This window comes from Nannospalax galili, unplaced genomic scaffold (genome assembly GCF_000622305.1).
Source record: "Nannospalax galili isolate Female #2095 unplaced genomic scaffold, S.galili_v1.0 scaffold1400, whole genome shotgun sequence".
NCBI classification, from domain to species: domain Eukaryota; kingdom Metazoa; phylum Chordata; class Mammalia; order Rodentia; family Spalacidae; genus Nannospalax; species Nannospalax galili.
The window spans coordinates 580,996-602,898 of NW_008345995.1; the positions used below are offsets into that span (position 1 = coordinate 580,996).

Consider the following 21,903-nt stretch of genomic DNA (forward strand, 5'->3'; position numbering starts at 1 on the left):
AGGCATTGCACACATGGGTACACTTATATACAGGCAAAACACTCATACACATAAAAAGGGAAAAATAAAATACTTTTAAAAATATATCTTGGGGGGTTGGAGAGATGGCTCAGCAGTTACAAGCACTGGCTGCTCTTGCAGAACACCCAGGTTCAGTTCCCAACACCTATGTGGTGGCTAATAACCATCTATAACTCCAGTTCCAGGAGATATGATGCCCTCTTCTGACCTCTGTGGGTATGACATGGGTGCACTTACATGCAGGCAATATACTCATACACATAAAAAAATAAAAATAAAATATTACACACACACACATATGCATACCTTGGGGACTGGTGACATGACCAGGAGTTTAGAGGGTGTAATGCTCTTGCAGAGGACTGGAGTGTAGTTCCTAGCTCATACATCACACAGTTTACGACCATTTGTAACTCCAGTGCTAGGGAATCCAATGCCCTTTCTGGCCTCTGAGGGTACCTGCACTCACATGCACATTTCTACACATAGACACAAACACATATACATAACTAAAAATGAAATGCTTTTTGAAACAGGATCTCACTATGTAGCTGGCTGGCCTGGAACTCACTACATAGACTAGGCTAGCTTTAAATTCATAGAGATCTGCCTGCCTGTGCCTCCAAAATGCTGGGATTAAAGGTGTTAGCCACTGTACTGAGCCATAAAATGAATCTTTGAAAAAAATAATAAATAAAAAATATTTTGATCTGGGTGTGGTGGCTTACCCCTGTAATTCCAGCACCTGGGAGACTGAATCAAGAGGATTGCTAGGAGGCCAGCCTGGCCTACACTGTAAGACCCTATCTAAAAAGCAAGAGTTGTTTTCTGTACTAGAATAGAAAGATGGTATAGGAGGAAATCCTCCATAGCCCTACCAGTCAAACACACAGCAATTATATGGGTGTATTTCCTTCCTACTACACTGACAAATTAGCTTAGGTGAAATGATTTCCTACTCTTCCTGCTTTCAACAAAGGAAATCTTGGTGATTTAATTTATCTCTGGGATCCATGAATTTGGACAGGTTTGAGCCCCAGCATGTCAGGAAATCCAGAAGAACCCATCAAACTTGGACCCAGTGTAGCCATCACACCATAATGCAGTGAGGGAAGAGCCAGACTCTGCCCCCTTTGCCTGCCACAAGCTTTATGATTTACCTTTCTCATGTAACTCTATGATCTTTCTCCACTTGATCTGAGGATGTGATGCAAACTCATTTTCAGGTTCATCTTTTTCTCCACGTGGATATTTAATTGCTTCAGCTACATTTATTGGAAAGATCATCCATTCTCACCATAAGCAATGTCACTTTTCACCATAAATCAAGTGACCTCCTCTGCACGGATCTATTTCTGGATTCTCGCTTCTGTTCCATTGCTCTATTTGTCAACCCTTGTGCCATTTCTACACTATATTAATTATGCTAACTTTATAATAAATCTTGATATATATTTAGTATAATCCTCCAACTTTGTTCTCTAAGATTGCTTTGGCTATTCCTGGTTCTCTGTTTCTTGCACATTTTAGAATCAGTGTGTCAGTTTCTGCCCAAAAAAATATGCTGAGACCAAAATAAGTCTGTAGGTTGATTTGGGAGTAACTGACATCTTCACAGTAGGAAATCTTCCAATCTATGAATATTCATTAATCTCTCTAAATATTTTCTATTTTTCTTTTTTAATTAATTTATTTTATATATATGAGCATTTTGCCTGCATGTATGTAAGTAAACCTGTGTCGTACAATGCTTGCGGAGGCCAGAAGAGGGGTGTCACATCCCCTGGAACTGATTTAAGGATGGTTGTTAGTTGCCATGTGGGTGTTGGGAACTGAACCCAGGTCCTCTGGAAGAGCAGCCAATGATCGCAACCCACTGAACCATCTCCCCAGCCCCATATTTTGTATTATTCGATATAAAGACCTTACACACCTTTCAGTACTTATTCTTAGATATTTGCTATTTTTATTGTAAAATGGTAAATAGTATTGTTTCATTTAATTTTTTCTTTTTAAAATGTTTTTTATTACTTTTATTTTATGTGTATGCATGTATTGCCTTTATATAGCTAAGTGCACCTGTGTCGTGCAATGCCCAGGAAGGACAGAAGAGGCTGTTAGATCCCCTGGAACTGGAGTTATGGACAGTTGTTAGTTGCCATGTGGGTGCTGGGATTTGAACCTGGGTCTTCTGTAAGAATAACCAGTGTTCTTAACCACTGATCCATCTCTCTAGCCCCATCTCTCTCTCTCTCTCTCTTTTTAAAAGATAAGATCTCATGTAGTCCAAGCTGGCCTCAAACTCACTAGGTAGCCCAGGCTAGCCTTGAATTCCTGATTCTCCTGCCTTAGCTAGGATTATATGTGTGACTACCATGCCCAGCTTTGTTTCATTTTGTATTGACTAGTTACTGGTACATAGAAATTCAACTGACTTATTTTTTATTTTTTTATTTTTTGTCTTTTTGAGACAGGGTCTCCCTGTAGCCCCAGTTGACCTGGACTCCATTGTAGGCGAGGCTGGCCTTGAACTCACAATGATCTGCCTGCCTCTGCCTCCTGAGTGCTAGGATTAAAGGCGTGCACCACCATGCCAGGCTTCAATTGACTTTTTTTATGTTCACCTTGAATTGAAGATTTTCTAAATTCACTTATCAATCCCAGTGGTTTTCAGTGGCTTTTTATGGCTTTTCTACTTTCACAATCATGCTGTCCCATGCAGAGTTAGCCTCACCACATTTTGGATGAGTCCTAGCAGGCTTCCTTTAGGTTGCATATCTCCCATGACTGGCTGATTTCTAAACCTCTGCCCCCTACTCAGAGCTTACTGCTTCTGTGGGCTTCTACCCTCCGTTAACCCTAGGCCCTTGGGCACTGGGCTGGTTTTTCTCTTTAGGTCTCTCTGAGAAGATCTTGTCCTGGAATGGCTGTTAAGGTGAATACTGGAGGGGACTGGAGTCACTGGGACTTGCTAAAGATGCCCTCCCCATGTATTCCTGCATAGGAGCCAAGAGCTAGTCATGTGGTTGCGTGTGGGAATTGGGGACAGCCTCAGTCAGTTCTGCAGCTCTAGGAAAACTTCACAGCTAAGGGGAGGCAAGCAGCTCTGCTAACTAGTCCAGGGATAGAGAGTACCCAAGAGGCTGTGGGGTAAGCCTGCTGAATGAAACAAAAGGCAGAGGCTGAGAGGGAGGTGGTCCAATTTTACCAAATTGCAAAACATCTGCATAGTAGAGTCCCAGAACCCAGAATTCAGTTATAACCCCCTGAAAAGTAAATGAGCCAAGATGGGTTTTGGCATCATTTCCAGACTTTAACCTACCCAAGTGTCTGTGTCTGAAGGCCCTGAACTTAGAGACAAAGGGAGAGAGAGAGCATGGCTAGAGAAACCATGCTTCAACCAGATAAGAAGAGTTCAAGGAAAGGAAAATATGGACCAATCTCATGCTGGGAATCTGCACACTTAGTGCTCCCTAACCTTGTGAGCTGTCCTCCATGAACACCATTGGATAGGTAAGGAACACTAAGGCTCAAAATCACTTAGGTAATTTGTTCTAAGTAACTCCAAATTAGGGAGAGTCTTATTGAGTTCCTTCAGCTTTGACTCTGCCCTAAGGGAGTATTAGAGAGACTCCTGGCCTTCTAAGAGGTATACCATGGATCCCACTGCCTTTTATGTGGAGTGGCTGGTGGGGAGGCAGTGGCTGTCTAGCTCCTGCCCTTCTGGGTGGGCACCTATTGCTTCCAAGACCTCTCAGAACCTACAAAAATGACCAGGAAAGTACTGTGTTCAGAGCAAGAGCCGTAAGAGAATATGACAGCCCTGTACACCAAGGCTTCAGATAGATGAAGCCAAGCATCCAAATAAAGATACAGGTTAAACTGTGTAAATTAGTGTGTATTTGTAGTCCCAGCTGCTCAGGAGACAGAGGCAGAGGGATCACCTCATGGAAAACATAGCAAGACCCTGTTGAGAAAGAGACAGACATATTGATTTGGACTCATTTTGCTTCTAGACATCTGATACTGGCTTTTCCATGTCACACAAGAACCAACTGAGATGCTTTGAGCCACTTCACATCTAAAGGCATTCAAGTGGGCACCCCTGACCCTGTCCTTCAATATTTAGCCCCAAGTCTGGAACTCCCCCAAGAATGACACCTGGGCAGTGGAAGCCGCTCTATTTCCCAGGTTTCCAGTTGCCCTCTCTCTAATCTAATGACATTATCTTTTGCAAACCCATGTGGTTCCTATTTATGGAGCTCAGTAGAGCTTAGGCAAACTGCAGATCAGCAAGGTGAGGGATGCAGGCTTGACCACTGAGACATTTTGTACAGTCGATATTCTGGGATTGAAGTCCACAGGAAGTAGGGCTCTCCGCCTTCTCTGGAAAACTCTGCTCACCCAGGGTGATCTTTGGCTCAGCCCTTTCTGGAATTAAGGCAAAGTACCTGGTCACCTTGAGAGAGGGCCCTTTTGCAGTTTCCTGGTCCTGTGATACCCAGTCTCAGCCTGGCAACAAACCAGCAAATTGACCTGCTGATGTTGTATGTCACAATAACACAGTCACATAGTCAGTCATCCTGGAACAAACTGGACTTGATCATGATTAACAAAATTTTAACATACTATTGGAAGCAATCTGCTAGTTTTGTTTAGACTTTGCATATATATGTTCTTTTTTGGGGCAGTTGAAATGGGGTCTTGTTATATAGCCCAAGTTGGCCTCAAACTCATAGCAATTCTCCCGCCTCAGCTTCCCAAGAACTGGGCTTACAGTTATGTGCCACCATGTCCAAGTGCTGATATTAAAGGCATGCACCATCACACTCACACTTAATATTTATGTTCTTAAGTGAGATTGGTCCATATTTTCCTTTCCTTGAACTCTTCTTATCTGGTTGAAGAATCAAGGTCTTACCCACTTTATAAAATGAGTCTGCCAGCCTTGCTCCCTCTTGCCCTTTTTTTTTTAAAATTTTTTTGTCATGGAATAATATTTATAATGGGCTTTGGGTTTTATAAAAACACACCCCCAGAGTCTGCCTCTTTAGCGGGAGACTTGGCACAAACAACACAGGAGACACCTATTTTCCTTGTTTATAGTCTGCACTGGCTTATTTATGGTGCTTTTGTTATTTCTGAGACTGTTCTGCTGGGAACTAGCCATTTCCCTGAGGAAGTTGGGAGGAGAGTGCAGGAGCCTCACACCAGGGGCAGAGGGGCTCTGCTGATGGAAGGAGGGGGAGGCCTGAGCCTGGTGCCTAGCATCTATTGAGACACCCCAAGATCTGTGGGTCCAAGTTTAGCTTGACTTTCCTCTTGTAGGCACCATGTTTCGCAAGAAGAAGAAGAAACGTCCTGAGATCTCAGCCCCACAGAACTTCCAGCACCGCCTCCACACCTCCTTTGACCCCAAGGAGGGCAAGTTCGTGGGCCTCCCCCCACAATGGCAGAACATCTTGGATACCCTGCGGCGCCCCAAACCTGTGGTGGACCCTTCCCGAATCACACGGGTGCAGCTGCAGCCCATGAAGGTAGGTGATGGGCCTAGTGCCAAGTTCAGCCTCTTCCACACCACAGGAAGCTTGTGACACCCCAGAGACACCTGGAAGAGCCACTTGGGTATCAGAATGGAGCCAGCTGTCTTAATTCCCAGCTAATCAGCCTTTCTCCCTGGGAGAGAAAGGGAGGCAGAGCCTGGGGAGTCCCTCTGTACACGGTGGTAGGGATGCTCGATTTAGCAAACAGGATAAAAGATTCCCATTTGAATTTTAAGTCAGGTATGATTCTTGCCTGTAATCCCAGTACTTGGGAGGTTGAGGCAATCATAATGCTGTGAGTTCAGGGCCAATCTGTGCTACATAGTGAGTTCCAAGTCAGCCTGGGCTACAGATTTGGACCCTGTCTCGGATAAATAAAATTGAATTTCAGTTAATAACAATTTCATGCATCTTTAGACCTGCAGCCCTGAAGGAGCTATGACTCTCACAGACCAGAAGTTCACATGGGGAGATTAAAGAGCTGAGTAGGAGTTGGGAGTCTGGAGCCCTGGCACTGTGTATATGGAGGAGGTCCCTGAATAAGCCTCCTCAGACATCTCTCTGAAGGCCAAGGGAAGAGTTCAAGTCTGAAGCTCCTCCCCTGAGCTCCTCCCAGGTGCCTCAACTCCACTCCTCCCCATAAACTCCCTGAACTCTTTAGCTCCTCTGAGCTCCTCATCTCCTCCCTTATCCCCAGCTCCTTAGCTCCTTCAGGCTCAGCTGGTCACCTGCTTGTAATGCTGGACCATAACCTAGTGGCTACTCACCTGTCTGTCCTGCTGACAAGGGCTTGTTTCCTGCATCCTTATAGACTATGCAACACAGACCTGACACACTTCAGCCCAGGCAAACGTCATGAAAACTTAATGGATGGGTGGGTGATAAAGGAAGTGTGTGGGAATTCTTCCCCAGGGCCCTCAGGGAGGCTCTGAGCCACCCCCTGCCATGAAGGGGATGCCTCCCCACACTCTTTTCTCTTCTTCCCATAGACGGTGGTACGGGGCAGCTCAGTGCCCACGGAGGGGTACATCTCAGGGCTGCTCAATGACATCCAGAAGCTGTCAGTCATCAGCTCCAACACCCTGCGTGGCCGTAGCCCCACCAGCCGACGGCGGGCACAGTCCCTGGGGCTGCTAGGGGATGAGCACTGGGTGACTGACCCAGACATGTACCTCCAGAGCCCTCAGTCTGAGCGCACTGACCCCCACGGCCTCTACCTCAGCTGCAACGGGGGCACATCAGCAGGTCACAGGCAGATGCCATGGCCTGAACCACAGAGCCCACAGGCCTTGCCCAATGGGCTGGCTGCCAAGGCACAGTCCTTGGGCCCTGCTGAGTTCCAGGGTGCCTCGCAGCGCTGCCTGCAGCTGGGTGCCTGTCTGCAGAGTTCCCCACCAGGCACCTCACCTCCCATGGCCACAGGGAGGCGTGGGATAAAGGCTGCCAAGCAAGGCTCAGAGGAAGTCCGGCCACAGTCCTGCCTGGTGGGCTCAGCCACCGGCAGGCCAGGTGGGGAAGGCAGCCCTAGCCCTAAAAGCCAGGAGAGTAGCCTCAAGCACCGGCTATTCCGAAGCATGTTCCTGTCCACTCCTGCTACGGGCCCAGCAAGCAGCAGCAAGCCAGTCCTTCCACCACAGAGCAAGGTAGGTCAAGCTGTGGCTTCCTCCTGGGGCCACTCTAAGAAGGACAGGAAGCTTGGCCTAGCAGACATCCACAAGGCGGTATACAGAGATACAGAGCTTGCCTGGCCTTCCCCACATACAGGGTGAGTGTAAGAATGTGGGAGTTCAAAGTGACCATCAAACTAGTATAGCCTCAGCTGAAGATTATATCCTCAACTACCTGAGTCCCTGTCTTCCAAACACTTTGCATGTGTGAGTCACACACTGTAAACCAGACCATTCAATAGGGTCTGAGGCACCATGGCTGACATTCCTGCTTTCTGAAGTCTGGGAAGTCCACACTGGGACTTGAAAAAGTGGGATCTTTAACCCGAAACTCAGAGCAGACCCTCAAGGCCCCAGCAAGAATATGGGCCCCAGCCTGGGAAGGGCAGGGTCTTTCTACCTCCCTCTTTTTGGGACTCTTCTGCCTCCCTCTCACATGCCTCCTGCTTCCCTAAGGACTGCAGGAGCTCTGGATACAGCTCCCCAAGGTGGAAGAGGTACACACGAAACCCCACCTCTGGTATGAGCTCTGGCTTCCCTTCCTTCTCTTCCCTATCCTTCTCCCCTCCCTCTTCTCTCTGTAGTTATTTCTTCAGTGTTTTGGGCAAAGCCTACCTTGAAGGACTCCCAAGAGACCAGAGGGATCAAGCTCCAATTCCCACTTCCCTAGTGGTATGCGCTGTCCCGCCCACTGCCCCACCGTAGTTTTTCAAGGAAAGGTTTCCTAAGGGCACTGCCTTCCAGAGTATGCTGTGAGAATCCAGAGCTGAGAACAGCAGGGCAGACATCTTTTCTGTGAGGAAGGAAAGAGAAGGGAGTCCTGGTTGGCATTTCTTGGCAGATTGGAGTATGTTTTCACTTCTCATCTGCCCTGCCACATCCTGTCACATTGACAGTAACACCTTTCCCATCTGGCAAATGAGCTCCTCAGAGTGAGCTAAACCCCTGTGAGTCAGAGAAGGAAGCAGGGCAGGCACTCACTCAGGGCTGGCATCCTATCCCAGGCCTTCCAGGTTTCTGATTCTCATGTACAAAGCTGTGCAATCATGGCAAGTAGCTGTTATCTAGCTCCGGAGAGGCAGGGTGCACATGAAGGTGTTAACCCAGGCCTAAGAAACAGCTGTTCTCAGGGGCGGAGCATCCCCTTCCCAGGGAGGACTTTGGGAATAAAATGGATCCTCTGCTGTTGGTGTAAGCGTGGTCTATCCTAGAGGATGGCCTGGACTTACAAGCTTCCCAAGTCACTTCCAGCTGAGGCACCAGGGAGGGTCCTCCACTTCATGCACTCCAGCTCCCCTCTGGGACAGAGGGCAGAGTTGAGAGTCCCATAGGGCATGGCTTAATGTGTCCATGTGAGCCAGGACACGAATACCTGTGTGTTTAACGATCACAGACCACTGTGTCCTGGGAGACATCCCCCCTAAACTAAGGTGAGGCCAAGGCATACCACTAGGAAGGTGAGAATCAGCTGATTCCTCTCTGTCCACCTGGGTGGGTTGCAGGGGGCCTAGAGAAAAGGAGTGCTGGCATTGTGCTGGGCATTGATATCATCTGTCTGGGCTGTCAGTTACACAGAAGAGGCACAGGCTTGTTCATCCTCCTTACTACTGAGAAGCCCCAAGGGCCACTGTGGCTGGGTGTGCTGGGGCACTCCCACAGTGGAAGTAGATGGTGGTTGTCTTGGGCTTAAAGACAGCACAGTTCCAAATCCAGGGGAGTGGTTCCCTTCTAGATACCTGGGCATACTTTCCAGATGAATGTTCTTGAGCCAGGCTTCTAAAAGGCAGGACTGAATCTTCCTCTGAGAGGCCAGGGCTTTGTAGCCCTGCACTGATGAGTGGCATTTGGATCAGAGAGTCCTTGTGGAGCCTGGCCTGTGCTTTGTAGCAACATCCCATGTCTGAGCCCACTAGAGGCCAGTAGCACACTCAACTGGCACAACTGAAAATGCCTAAGCAGAAAAATCACACGTAATATACACCATACACACACATATGCCACACACCCACATACTGTACACATACCACAAACACTATAAACACAATACATCAACACATACACCCCATATACACACCATATACAACATATATATCCCATATACACACCATACATATATATACCATACATATATCACATACACTGTATACTTATCATGCATATATCACACACATACCATACACACATACCACAAATCACACACACATACCATACACACATACCACAAATCACACACACACATACCATACACACATACCACAAACCACACACACACCATACATATGCCACACATATACTACATACACATACCACATTACATCACATGCACACAACATAAATAGCATACTACATACATGTTATATATACTCCATACACACACACCATACACATACACCATTCATGTACACCACATACATCACACACATATACATACCATTGAGAACCACTGCTTTAAGCAATTTCAACCTAGATGGGAAACATTAGCCTCCACCACTCACTCCAGGAACTGCAGAACCAGACAGCAGCCCTCTGCACTGGTCACAACCAGGTGCTTTCTGTGAACACTCATGTCCCCTTGATGGTTAGGCAGGTGTAGCATGGCAGAAGTTGGCCACATTGTGGTCCTCTGCTGGCAGACCACCCACACCTTCACTGTCTACATGCTAGACTCCTAGCAAAGCCAGGGCCTATGCTGGGAGTAGAGCCCTGAAGCCTGGGAGTTGGTACACAGAACCCAAAAGCCTCTGACAGGACCTAGATTCAGGGTCCCTAAGCAAGTAGCCCAAGCTGACAGCTTCAGGAGATGCCCCCTCAGCTCTGTGGCCAGGTGCAGGTCCCAGCAAATGTGGAGCCATTTACCTTTGTGACAGAAAGCTCTGTGTAGCTTCTGAAGGGTCCCTTTCCACTGCCTTTTAAAAACACAAGCTCCTTGGGAGGCCCATGAAGGGTGGGCTCCTTTCACTCTAGTGGTGGTAGGAAGGCTTGGGCTCAGAAAGGCAAGGAGCCTCATAGGCTTTCAGGGCTGGACTTCCCCTCTTCTACCTTCCCTCCTTCTCCACAGAGACCGTGGCTAGCTCCTCCCCTCCTCTAAGGGTCCTTAACCAGGAGTCTTCAAGCTTCTGTGTATAAACTCCCAAATATGCAGACTCCCTGCTGCAAGTATAAGCAAGGACCTCAGCTGTGGCTTCCTGCCCAAGTTCTGAGAGTCAGCCACACCTACCCACTGCCCTCTGCTTGGAGCCTCTTCGACCTATACCTGGAGCCTCTTCGATCTATACCAGGAGCCTCTGACCCAGCTTTCTCAGAGGAGTCTGTCTCACAGTGGCTTCCCTGGGGTTTGCCTGTCAGTTGCCCAGGAAGAAATACCCAGCCTGAGGATACCTTAGGGATTCACTGTTTTTGTCTTCCCAGGAACAGCAGACTAGGGATAAAGAGATGCTATTGAGCCTGCTCAACCGGGAGCAATGGGGCTGGTGTCCTGGTTGGCTCAGCTTCATTTGAACATCATTGCTCACTTCCTCATTGTAGTCTGAAGTCATGTATGACCTGCTAGTGTCTGGGCCACAGTGGTCACACCTACCTCTGGGAAGATTGTTCCAAATGCTCCCTGGCCACACTCTTTCTTGTCTCTTGTCTCCACAGCCCAACTCTGCTTTCCGACCACCACAGAAAGATTCACCCTCAAGCCTGGTGGCCAAGGCCCAGTCCTTGCCCTCAGACCAGCCCACGGGGACCTTCAGCCCTCTGACCACCTCAGATACCAGCAGCCCCCAGAAGTCCCTCCGCACAGCCCCAGCTGCAGGCCCACTTCCAGGCCGGTCTTCCCCGGTGGGCTCCCCCCGCACTCGGCATGCTCAGATCAGCACCAGCAATCTGTACCTGCCCCAGGACCCCACCGTGGCCAAGGGTGCCCTGGCCAGTGAGGACACAGGCATTGTGACTCATGAGCAGTTCAAGGCTGCACTCAGGATGGTGGTAGACCAGGGTGATCCCCGGCTGCTGCTGGACAGCTATGTGAAGATTGGGGAGGGCTCCACAGGCATTGTGTGCCTGGCCCGGGAAAAGCACTCTGGCCGCCAGGTGGCTGTCAAGATGATGGACCTCAGGAAGCAGCAGCGCAGGGAGCTGCTCTTTAATGAGGTGGGGAGACAGGATGGAACATTGGCAAGGCAGTAAGCATGCAGGGAGGCTGGACACCTGGGAGGCAGTGGGGTGAGAGGGGAGGGTAGCCCACCTTGGGACACTGCCAGACACTCAGGCCCCTCTCCATCCTCAGGTGGTGATCATGCGGGACTACCAGCATCTCAATGTGGTGGAAATGTACAAGAGTTACCTGGTGGGTGAGGAGCTGTGGGTGCTGATGGAGTTCCTGCAGGGCGGAGCCCTCACAGACATCATATCCCAAGTCAGGTGGGCAGCTGAAAGGGCTAGGCTGAGGGGAAACTGCCTCACCATTGCCCTAGTATGGGAATCAGCAGCCTCTGGCTCATAACACTTGAGATACCTACTTGTCTAATCATCAGGGACCCCTGCCGTTTAGGGGTAAATGAGGCTCAGGAGTCTCAGAGGAATGGAGAAGAAAATAGAAGTCCAGGGCTACAACCTGATGAGCACAGTGCCCAGGAGCTGTGGGGCCCCTTGCTTGGGACTCCCCTCCACACAGCCTAGCTACCCAGAAGCTGCGCAAGCTAACATGCTGTCCCATGGGCGGCCTGGCCTTCCCTATCCAGGCTGAATGAGGAGCAGATTGCCACTGTGTGTGAGGCTGTGCTTCAGGCCTTGGCTTACCTGCATGCCCAGGGTGTCATCCACCGGGACATCAAGAGTGACTCCATCCTGCTGACCCTTGATGGCAGGGTAGGTCCTCCCCATCTCTGACTCAGCTGTTCCCCTACTTCCCTGATCCTCTGTAGCACTCCTCCTCCTCCTGATCTCTATCTACTCACTGTTCAATTACAGGTGAAGCTCTCAGACTTTGGATTCTGTGCTCAAATCAGTAAAGATGTCCCGAAGAGAAAGTCTCTGGTGGGAACCCCATATTGGATGGCTCCTGAAGTGATCTCCAGGTCTCTGTATGCTACTGAGGTAAATATTCCTTCCATCTTCAGGTCTCCCCAGAGGCTTAGGAACATGTAGCTCTTCTGTCCTATTCCTGTGGAGCCCCCACCATTAATAACACTGATTCCCAGGCCTTCACTCAGCACCTGCAACCAACTGCTGCCTCCAGCTATGGGGCACAGTGGGAGATGGCCAGTATTCTCCATGCACGATGGCCTCTATGGTAACTAGCCACTCATTCAAAAAGGAACCGACCATGGGGCAGCTGATCAGTGGAAGAAGGAGACAGACTCACCAAGGACAGTTGGGACCAGCTGCTCCCTTCTAGCCCACTGCTACCAAGGGTCAGATCCCAGCAGTAAAATCAGGGATATTCTCCTGCAGGTGGATATCTGGTCTCTGGGCATCATGGTGATTGAGATGGTAGATGGAGAACCTCCCTATTTCAGCGACTCTCCAGTGCAAGCCATGAAAAGGCTCCGGGACAGCCCCCCACCCAAGCTGAAAAATTCTTACAAGGTCAGTTGATGTGTAAGGTGTGATCTACCAGATCCCATTTCTCCTGAGCAAGAGGATGGGAACCTAGGCTTTGTCTTTCTCCACACAAAATCTGTACCTAGTACAGAGTCCTATTTATGCCAACTCCTTTGGTCACTGCAGTAAATCCCACCTGCTGCCTGCAGCAGGGGAGTCACTCTACAGCAGGCACTTGACAGGAGCCCACAGATACCTATGAGGAAGGAGCAAAAGACCCCAGGACTCCCTGCTGCCCCAGGGAGGAATCCAAAGCAGACTGAGTTCAAAACCTTCCACCCCACATGTCAAGGGCCCCATACAGTGTAGCATTCCTGTCCATCACAGGAATCAGCTTGCATGGCACATCCTGCCCAGAGCTGACCACCTCTTTCCCCTTAAAACCAGTGCATATGCTTATTACATTTAACTCTCTCCTGCCAAATCCATCCCCTGCTGGCAGATTGGCACAGGATGGCTAAATGGCACTGCCACCTGGTGGCCAGAGCAAAAACGGTCTCAGGATTGATTGATGGTCTGTCTCTAAATGGCCCCAAGACAGGTAGTCCTTGGAAACTGTGCTTCTGACCCTGGGATGAGATGGGCTAGGAGAGCACCCATTAGCAAATTGCCCCAAAGAGGCAGCCTTCTGTAGCAACTCAGCACAGCCTCATCCCCAGGTACTGACTCAAAATGAACCAAGATAAGCCTTAGACTCTAAGGCTCAGAGCAGCAAAGAAGTCTTTCTCAGGTTCCACATCTATCCTTATCTGGATTTCAAGTACTTCCTTCCAACTTGACCTCAATTTTTCTTTTTTCACCAAATCTTTAAGTGGCTAGCAGTGCAAACACATTTCCTCACTAGCCCATTTTGCAGATGAGAACACTGAATCCTAGAGAAAACCGCAAACTTCCTGTGATCAGAGAGAATGGGGCTGGGTGACAGATGCAAGTTCCATCCTCTCCTACAGAGCTGCAAAGCTTGAATGCCATAGAGCTCTGAGAAGTAGGCAGGGGTAAAGGGCCATGTTTGGAACCTCTAATCCCTGGAGTTCCAGACAGCCTCATTCCATTGCTTTGCAAGTCCCATGACAGGTCAACTGACCACTCACTATTCCTGGACCCATCCAGCATTCTTCTCCTACCTGGTAATCCAGCAGGCAGTGATCCTGGGAGGAACTAGGAAGTAAGCCACAGAAAATGAGGTTTAAACAGTGGGTGGCAGGCAGTCAGGCCACACTGGAGCCACTGTAAACCACAGCTTCCTCTCGATGGTCTGTCTCCACAGGTCTCCCCAGTACTGCGAGACTTCCTGGAGCGGATGCTGGTGCGAGAACCCCAAGAGAGAGCCACAGCCCAGGAGCTCCTGGATCACCCCTTTCTGCTGCAGACAGGGCTGCCCGAGTGCTTGGTGCCTCTGATCCAGCTCTACCGCAAGCAGACCTCTACCTGCTGAGCCCACACCCAGGGTGCACCTACCGCCTGTGCCGACAGGCAGGGGACAATGGGCAGCAGCCCTCTGGCAGGGCCTACCTGCCTAGTTCTCTCAGTATTCTCTCCAAAGATTGAATGTGAAATTCTACCCCTACCTTCTTGCCCTTTTGCCCACTGGGCCAGGCCGGACCTGCCCCCTCAGTCTCTCTCCTTTCCCAGAGAGTCCCAGTTGCCTTTGGGATGACAACAGCCCCTTCTGCAGGATGGCCCTTTGTTATTTGCACAGGGATGTTTCTAAGAAACATGGAGAGTGGTGCTCCTGGCCACTGGCCAGCATAGCTGACAGGCTGCTGCATTTTTAAAGGCAGTTGTTCACTAGTGTCCTGGGCCACCACATGGCCCATCTTCACATGGATACTTGCTATTCACTTCAAACCTTGGAGTCCCAGAGGGTCATGGGGAAGGGTTTTATTGCCTTCTTCCTCCCTTGGTCTGACTTCCTGAAGCCTCACCTGCACCTGTTTCCTGTCCCCTGGCACAGCCTGTCCCCAGAAAGCCTTCACAGAACTGTGAATTGCCTGTGCATAGGCTGTGGGAGCAGCAAGGGGATATTCTGAATAAGAGAGTGGGGTTGGTAAGAAGTGGCCCCACTTTCCTGGCTAGAGAGAATATCGTGTGAGAGTGTGTGTGTGTGTATGCGCACACGCGTATAAGTCAGGAAGGTCACGCAAGGTCCTTTTAGTTAACCACAATGAGCTTCGGAAGGCCTGCTCACCCCATCCTCTCTTCTGCCAAGCTCCACTCTGAAGGGACCTGCTTTCTTGGCCTGGCTTTCTGCCTCTCAAGTCTCATGTTTCTACCCAAACAGTGAAGAGGTGTGTGTGTGTGTGTGTGTGTGTGTGTGTGTGTGTGTGTGGTCTTAACACATGCAGGGGGCTCTTTAAGTTTCTGAGTTTCTCCCATACTGAGACAGGAAAAGTAAGGGGCTAATTTTGTTTTACTTGTCAGCAACTTCTCAGTAGCCAGATCATCAGGGACCCTCCTCTTCAGACCCTTGAACTGGGACAGAAGGTGAACCACCTCCTGGGGGTCCCTCATGCCAAGGGGATGGGCACCTCCTTTGTGTGAAACTGATGGCCCAGCTGCCTCCACAGATACCTGCCTCCTTATCTGTCCTCCCTCCCTCCCTCCCTCCCTCCCTGGCTGTTGTGAGACAGGGAATGCCAGGGAAGAACTCCAGCATCTGGACCCTATCCAGATAATATTTTTAAATTCCTCTGCTCCCTCATGGCCTGCATTAGGGCAAAGAAATTGCAAGGTCTTTTTGTAAGGGTCAGAGTTTTAAAAACAAAAGCATCTTCCCTTGAAAATTTTGTGAATTGTTTGCACTTGTGCCTGTTTTAAATTAAACTGAATGTTCAAACCTCCAGCCTTTCTATTCTCTGGGATTGGAGCCAGGCTATCTTGGAGCTGGATGCCCTGGAGTGGGTACCTGATGTGCTCCCCAGTGGTCACTTATGTCCACAGAACACCCAACTTCTCTGGTGATGTGTGTGCCTGGAATCAGGGCAGAGAAGGAAGGAAATGGGAAGAGAAAGGCTCTTGGAACTGAAGCAGAGGAAAAATAGGGCTCTGTCCAGGGCTGTGCCTGCTGAGCCACAAGGGCTCTGGCAGGGCATGTCCAAAGGACTCATGACCACTTTCTTCATTGGCTTCTCCCTTTCCCTGCTTCACACATCCTGGTCCTCAGGCTGTCCACAGAAGGTGGCCTGAAGCTACTACAGTGAGAAAGCAGACCCTGGTCATTTCTCAGAATTGAAGCCATCAGGGTAGAATTTGTGAAAAGCAGAGAAGTGGCTGGCTGGAAACCAAGAAACCTGGGTTCTAGTCCTGGGTTTGGGAGGTGGGTAAAATTACCTTTCACTTTCAGCTCTGCCACTGATTCCAGTCCTCCATTCCTGAGATCTACGCCCAACCTAGGGTTCACTGAAACCTCTTAGCAAGGAGCTACACAAACCACCTGCTCCCCACAGGTTCATACCTAGGCCCCAACCCCAGCCCCAATAGTTCAGTCAGAAGCAGCCCCTGTACCTCTACCTTTAGCCTCCAGTCACAGTAGGCTGGCTAGCGAGAGGCTGATGAAGGTAGGAAGCGCCTCGTAAACCATATGTATCCTTCCCATCTTTCCAAAGGGAGTGAGTAGGAAGGCAGGAAAGAAAGGCCAGTTCTCAGAATGGAATAATACTGGGTTTATTAACTACTCGAGTTCCACTAGTCCTTCCACCACATAGCACAGCTCCCAAAGTGTCATGTCTTTTAGCCACCCATTCCAACCAGTACTGAGCTCCAGTGGCCTGAGTGACTCTCCACAACAACAACAGCAACAATAATATGAAAAGCAGAATACCTGGCAGCCTTTTCTACAGTGGGGAAAGCTAGAGAGGGCCCCAGCCTCAATGCCAGAGGCTGACACTGAGACAAGTTTGGGGAGTGTAGTGTGGGGTTCTGCACAGAGCCTAAGGAGTCTGTCAGGACAGTAAGGCAGCACACAACTCAGTTTAAACGGGAAAGATCTGCGGTGTCTTAGAAACATCACTTTCAACCACCAGGCTTTGGGCCACTCCACAGAGAGGAGTGGTTGTTTGCCCAACACAGAGAAGCCAAGGTGACATTCACCCTGAAAACCAAGTCAGTGGCACTGAAAAGATGACAGCACCTCTGATACAGTGTGTGAGCCAAACTTCATGCTGCTTGTAAGCCAAAATACTTGTATTCTTACACCATTAAAAACTTCATTAAAATTAAACACGGTTGAAAAGGGTTACGGTAAGTAAGCAAGCAAGGGTCAGAAAGAAGCAGTATGCACTTGATGTATCCCACCCCTGACCTCTGACCTCAGACGCTCTGGCATTGTTCAACTGCCACTCAGGGGTCTGAGTGGGGCAGATGTGCGTGTGTGTTGGGGTGAGGGGAGAGATCACCTCAGAAAGGAAATCAGCTGTCATAAGGAAGCAAGGTATATGGGCAGGCGCCAAGGCTTGGAAACCATAAGGAGGGTTTGGCAACTCCAGCTGTTCTGAAGAGAGCAGGAGTCTTCAGACACTTAGCCTTAAACTTGAAGATGGCATGGGGTTCTTGTGAAGGGTCTGGGCACTGCTACACCCAGTGTTGATTTTTCTTGCTTATTATTTCTCACTTCATTGAAGTGACTTCAAGTACCAGGATTTTAAATTCTACAAGAGGAAGACGATGGTTCCATGGGTAAATGCACAGAGGGGGAAGTGTAGAGTGGTGACCTTGAACAAAAAATCGGAGTCTGAGCTCTGAGCCTGGAAGCCAGAGGAGAGCGCAGAGCTGCCACCAGAGGGCACCAAGGATCACAGTCGAAAGTATGGGCCCGCGCGGCCTCAGAGATGGGGTGGGGGTACTGGGGAAGTGTCTGACCCCTGCAAAAGCCGGCTTCTGTCTCCAAACCCTCGCGCCCAGGCGCAGTTTCTAGGCACGCTCATTCTCGCTTTGGGCAGTTCACTTAGCTGCTGGTAAGACTCCTTCCACAAAGACAATATACATCAACGTCTTGCAAAGACTGCAGGCGGGCCAGGTGCTGCAAGCTTACCTCTTGGGGTTCACAAAAAGAACCCCGAGGTGCTGCAACCCCCAGAAAACCTTCACTGCCTTGAAAAAGGTTTTTACCCCATCCTGCGGGTACAGCTCTCCGCGGGAGCTCGCACTGACACTGGGTCCCAGAGCATGCGTCCTGTCTAACCCTCTCTTCGCCCCCTCGAGAGGCGGGTCCAGAGTTGGAGTGCAGGGGCTGAGAGCAGAGGACAAAGGACTTGGCCACGAAAGGGCCTAACTACCTCTCCTCGGTTGCCTCTGACTCACTAATCTGCCCAGTAACAAAAGCTGGAAGCTGGGCCAGGCCAGCGTCCCACGCGGTGGGGCAGAGGCAGGGGTCCTTGGTCTCGACCTCTAGCATCCATCATCGGCCCTGCCCTCCATTAACGGCCCAGCAAGAAGCAGGAGACATTTAACAGCCCCCTCCCAGCTCTCTCTGGAGTTTGATGTAATTTCAACCCGGACCTGCGGTTCGTGTGGGCTCCCGACTCCCGCGCGCCGCCGTTTAACGTCGCAAACACTTCAGTCAATTATCCCCCTCGCGGAGGTTCTATTTAAAGAGATATTGTCAGGCTCTTAAGCCTCGGATCAGACCTGCTGCTTTCTGCCTCATATTCAAAGACTCAAAACACGAGTTCTTTGAGGATTGGAAGAAATACAATTAAGCAAAGCCTTCTCAAAATGTTCCACCCTCCAGGAGCACCCACGTGCAGAACAGAGGAGCTGGGAGGCGGTGGGGGCGGGGAAGTGCTAAGTCCTTTCCATTTCAGTCCTCTGGGATTGAGTGGAAATATGTGGCTGGGCCAGATGAGTGAGGCACTGAATCTCAAAGATGGAATTCAAAAGCAAGGACGCTGAGGGGCCAACTGACCCAGGAGTTGCTAGAGGGGTTTGGGGGAGCAGTGACCCCACAATGTCAACGAAGCTGAATCCTGGCTCTGCCTGAGACAGAGGCAGAGGGAGTTTATTACCCAGAAGGGACAACTGGTGGCCAACACCTAGAAACGGTAGAAGTCCCCAAATATTTTCATTGTCTTGAAGCAGGAGGTTCTACCTCAGAAAAACTTAACAGGATGCTTCCCTAACCAGCCCTCTTGCTCAGAAAGCTTCTGGGGGGTCTTCATTCCTCCCTTTGTCTAACACTTACAGGGAAGGGAGACTTTGGTAGTTTGTCAAAATATTATTGTCAGCCTCAGTAGGCACAGCAGTCTGGGCCTTTGTTCTCCGAGGCTAGCTCTGCTCAGTTGCCTGGCTGCTCAAGGTGATGGGAAACAGAAAAGGGAAGGTGATCTGATAGGAGCCCAGGCAGAACCAGGACAGCTAACCCCTTAAGGCTGGGGCTGGGGATCCACCTTTCTGTTTAAAAAGGTGTAACCTACACAATCTACCCTCCACACCTCTTTTTCCAAGACAACAAGTCAGGTGGTGGGAAGGTGAGAGTTACACGGGGAATACCAAACAGCACACACACAAAAAAGGATAGGGGTCCCTTTCTTACACCTGGTGGAGGACTGGTGGAGGTCTCCCTTTGGTAGTGGGGACAGGTTCTAAAATGGGGGCGGTAGGCAGGGGAGATTGCTGAAGAAAGTGAGGGGCCTGGAAGGAAAGGAGAGGTCTCTCTCAGTGGACTAGAGACAGGAGGGCAGGGGTTGCAGGGCTCGGCCGGCCTACTACGTGCTCTTTACCGCTGAGCCTGCAGTACCACAGCCTCTGTGCCCGCCTGCCAAGGCTTTGGCCCAGGCACTGAGAAAGGCAGAGCGTTGTTCTCTAACTCCGGACCACTCTCGGGCCCTGGAGCCTCCCCGACCAGGCTGGGGATATCTGGGGCTGTGGAACGTCGGCGCAAACCCAGGCGGCCAGAACCGGGGCCACCCTCGGGGTGAGGACTAAGGCCGATAGGGGTTTGCACTAGGGTTGGGGGTGCTCCCTCCAGCACCTCCTGTGAGCGCCACCGCCCACTCCCCGAAGACTGGGGTGAGTTTGGTCGGGCCATCAGAGCTCCTGCCCGTAGGCGTGCTGTCTCCTCTTCGGTCATGGTACCCAGCGCTAGGCTCATGCTCCTGCCCAACTCAGGCCGCTCGCCGCCTTGTGCCCGGTGACGGCCCGAGCCCTTGCCAGCAGAGGCCGGCTCGCCTCCATGGCCATGACCGTGGCCGTGGCCGCCCGCAGCTCGTGCGAAGCGTGCCAGCAGAGGCCGCGGTAGACGCCGGGGACTTGGTCGTCGACGCTCTGGGCTAGGCACCTGGGCCGGGCGGCCAGGGGGGCTGTCAGAGTTGGAGCCCCGAGCAGCCGCTGCGGCAGCTGCGCGGCCCCAAGGCCCAGTGAGGGCTTGCACACAGGTCCCGTGGCCGCGGGAGGCGGCCAGTTGCAGCGCGGTGAGGCCCGCACGATTGGTGCGGTCAAGGCGCAAGCCCAGGCGACGGAAAGAGCGCACCAGGAACTCCAACACCGCTCCGTGGCCGCACGCCGCGGCCCACATCACCGGGCTGTTGCCCGCCGAGTCCGCGGCCTCCGGGTCACCGCTGAACTGCACTAGCAGCTGCACGGCGTCCAGGTGGCCTCGCTCGCACGCCAGGCTGAGCGCCGTGCGGCCGCGCTCGTCCCGCAGGTTCACGGCCGCGCCCTGCTCGAGCAGCAGCCGCACGAAGCGCGAGCGCATCGCAGGGTCCGGCAGCCCCACAGCCACCATGAGCGGCGTGCGGCCCTGCTCTGCGCGGCAGTCGATGATACTGCGGTCCAGCGCGTCCAGCACGAAGCGCGCCAAGTGCACTTTGCCCGCCTGCATGGCCTCCAGGAAGGTGCGCGTCCCCGCTCGGGGACACAGGTCCTTGGGCTTGAGCATGGCTCTGGCCGCCGCGTCTGGGCGGCCCGACAGCTCCGCACGGGGGCGCCCCTGTTCCCGCACCCCACCGGGCAGCTGCCCCGGCCGGGCTCCGGTACCGCTCCTTCCGCGCGTGGGTGGCTGTGGCCAAGGATCCTACTCGGGTCGTCCCGCGGCTCTGGCTGCCGTGTTGCTCCCCGCTGGGCGTCCCTCTGCTGCCTCCGGGCTTCCCGCCTGGAGGTGTGGGTTGCTTGCTACCCCGGGCTCCTGCTCCCGTCGGCTACTCGACCTCAGCAGCTCAAGCTCAGCCTCCTCAATTCTCCGGCGATTTTCCCGGTGTCCGATGCCCCTCAGTCCCCTGTGGCTTGGAGCAGCGCCACTCACCGGCACCCGGGGTAGCCCCGGCTTCCCTGCTGAGCGGGTGGCGCCCGCCTTGCACTCTTGCCTCCAGCCCTGGCGGGGCGCGCGGCTCCTCCAGCTCCCGGCGCCTTTCCCCGCCTCCTCCTCTCTTGCGGGGGCCGGGCCACGCCGGGGCGCTTGCTTTTTACTTGGGGGGCTCAGCGGCGCGTAAGGTGCCCTCCGCCTGGATACCTGGCTTTATAGCATCCAGGGTCTCCATGGCAATGGCTGCCCTGGAAGCCGGCTTCGCAGTCACAGCAGAGACGGACTAGGCAAGGGAGACCGCCCCTGACCCCCACCCCTTGGTAGGCCACCAAGTTGGGGAACGGCTCCTCCTCCGCGCTCCCCTGGGAATGCGGGCGGCGGTTGCGGCGCGGGGGCGGGGGCTGCTCGCCGGGGGCCACATGCACCCGGCCGGGCCAATCCTAAAGTCGCAGTCTTCTCTCCCCGCCCTCCGCCTCCACTTGAGTCGGTACCCTTGGCTGCTTAGAAACTGGCGGGACCGCAGGCTCAGGGTGGGTGGGGGAGGGCGGAGACACTGGGAGTTGCTTCCATCCGCCCTGGACCGTGCTGCAGCTGGAGGCGGCGGCGAGGAGGACTACTTTGGGGTATAAGGTACTTATGCTTCGGACTGGGAGCTCTCAGTCTGGCTGGCAACTGGCACCCTAAGTGCAGCGCATCACAGTCACACACAATTGCGCCTCCCGCACTCGCTCACTCAGAACCGGAAGGGGGTGCGCTCTTTCCTCTCAGCCAGCTCCAAACTTGATAGTGCGCTCGCGTTCCAGTGCCTCTGTCGCTGCGGAGCAGGCTGCTAGATGCTGGGCCTGGG

At 52.0% G+C, this 21,903-nt stretch overlaps 2 protein-coding genes across 4 annotated transcripts in view; one reads left to right on the forward strand and one right to left on the reverse strand.

Moving 5' to 3' along the window:
- LOC103741500 (serine/threonine-protein kinase PAK 6) overlaps positions 1-15,662 on the forward strand; it is a 35,323-nt gene extending 19,661 nt beyond the window's left edge. For all 3 annotated transcript variants that reach the window (XM_008842314.3, XM_008842316.2, XM_017800403.1), the window contains 8 exons: positions 5,350-5,558; positions 6,554-7,207; positions 10,871-11,368; positions 11,505-11,638; positions 11,959-12,085; positions 12,188-12,313; positions 12,671-12,805; positions 14,088-15,662. In XM_008842314.3, coding sequence (XP_008840536.1) covers positions 5,355-5,558; positions 6,554-7,207; positions 10,871-11,368; positions 11,505-11,638; positions 11,959-12,085; positions 12,188-12,313; positions 12,671-12,805; positions 14,088-14,255 — 2,046 coding nt within the window. In that variant the 5' untranslated portion in view covers positions 5,350-5,354 and the 3' untranslated portion in view covers positions 14,256-15,662. The remainder of the gene's footprint in view (positions 1-5,349; positions 5,559-6,553; positions 7,208-10,870; positions 11,369-11,504; positions 11,639-11,958; positions 12,086-12,187; positions 12,314-12,670; positions 12,806-14,087) is intronic.
- Positions 15,663-18,376: 2,714 nt separating this feature from the next.
- Ankrd63 (ankyrin repeat domain 63) lies at positions 18,377-21,413 on the reverse strand. The gene has a single exon (XM_008842317.2). The coding sequence runs from the start codon at positions 20,691-20,693 to the stop codon at positions 19,533-19,535; it is 1,161 nt and encodes a 386-aa protein (XP_008840539.1). The 5' UTR covers positions 20,694-21,413; the 3' UTR covers positions 18,377-19,532.
- Positions 21,414-21,903: the final 490 nt, after the last annotated feature.

Coding starts and splice junctions, on each gene's coding strand:
- Ankrd63 (XM_008842317.2), bottom strand. CDS start 20,693: ATGCTCAAGCCCAAGGACCTGTGTCCCCGAGCGGGGACGCGCACCTTC.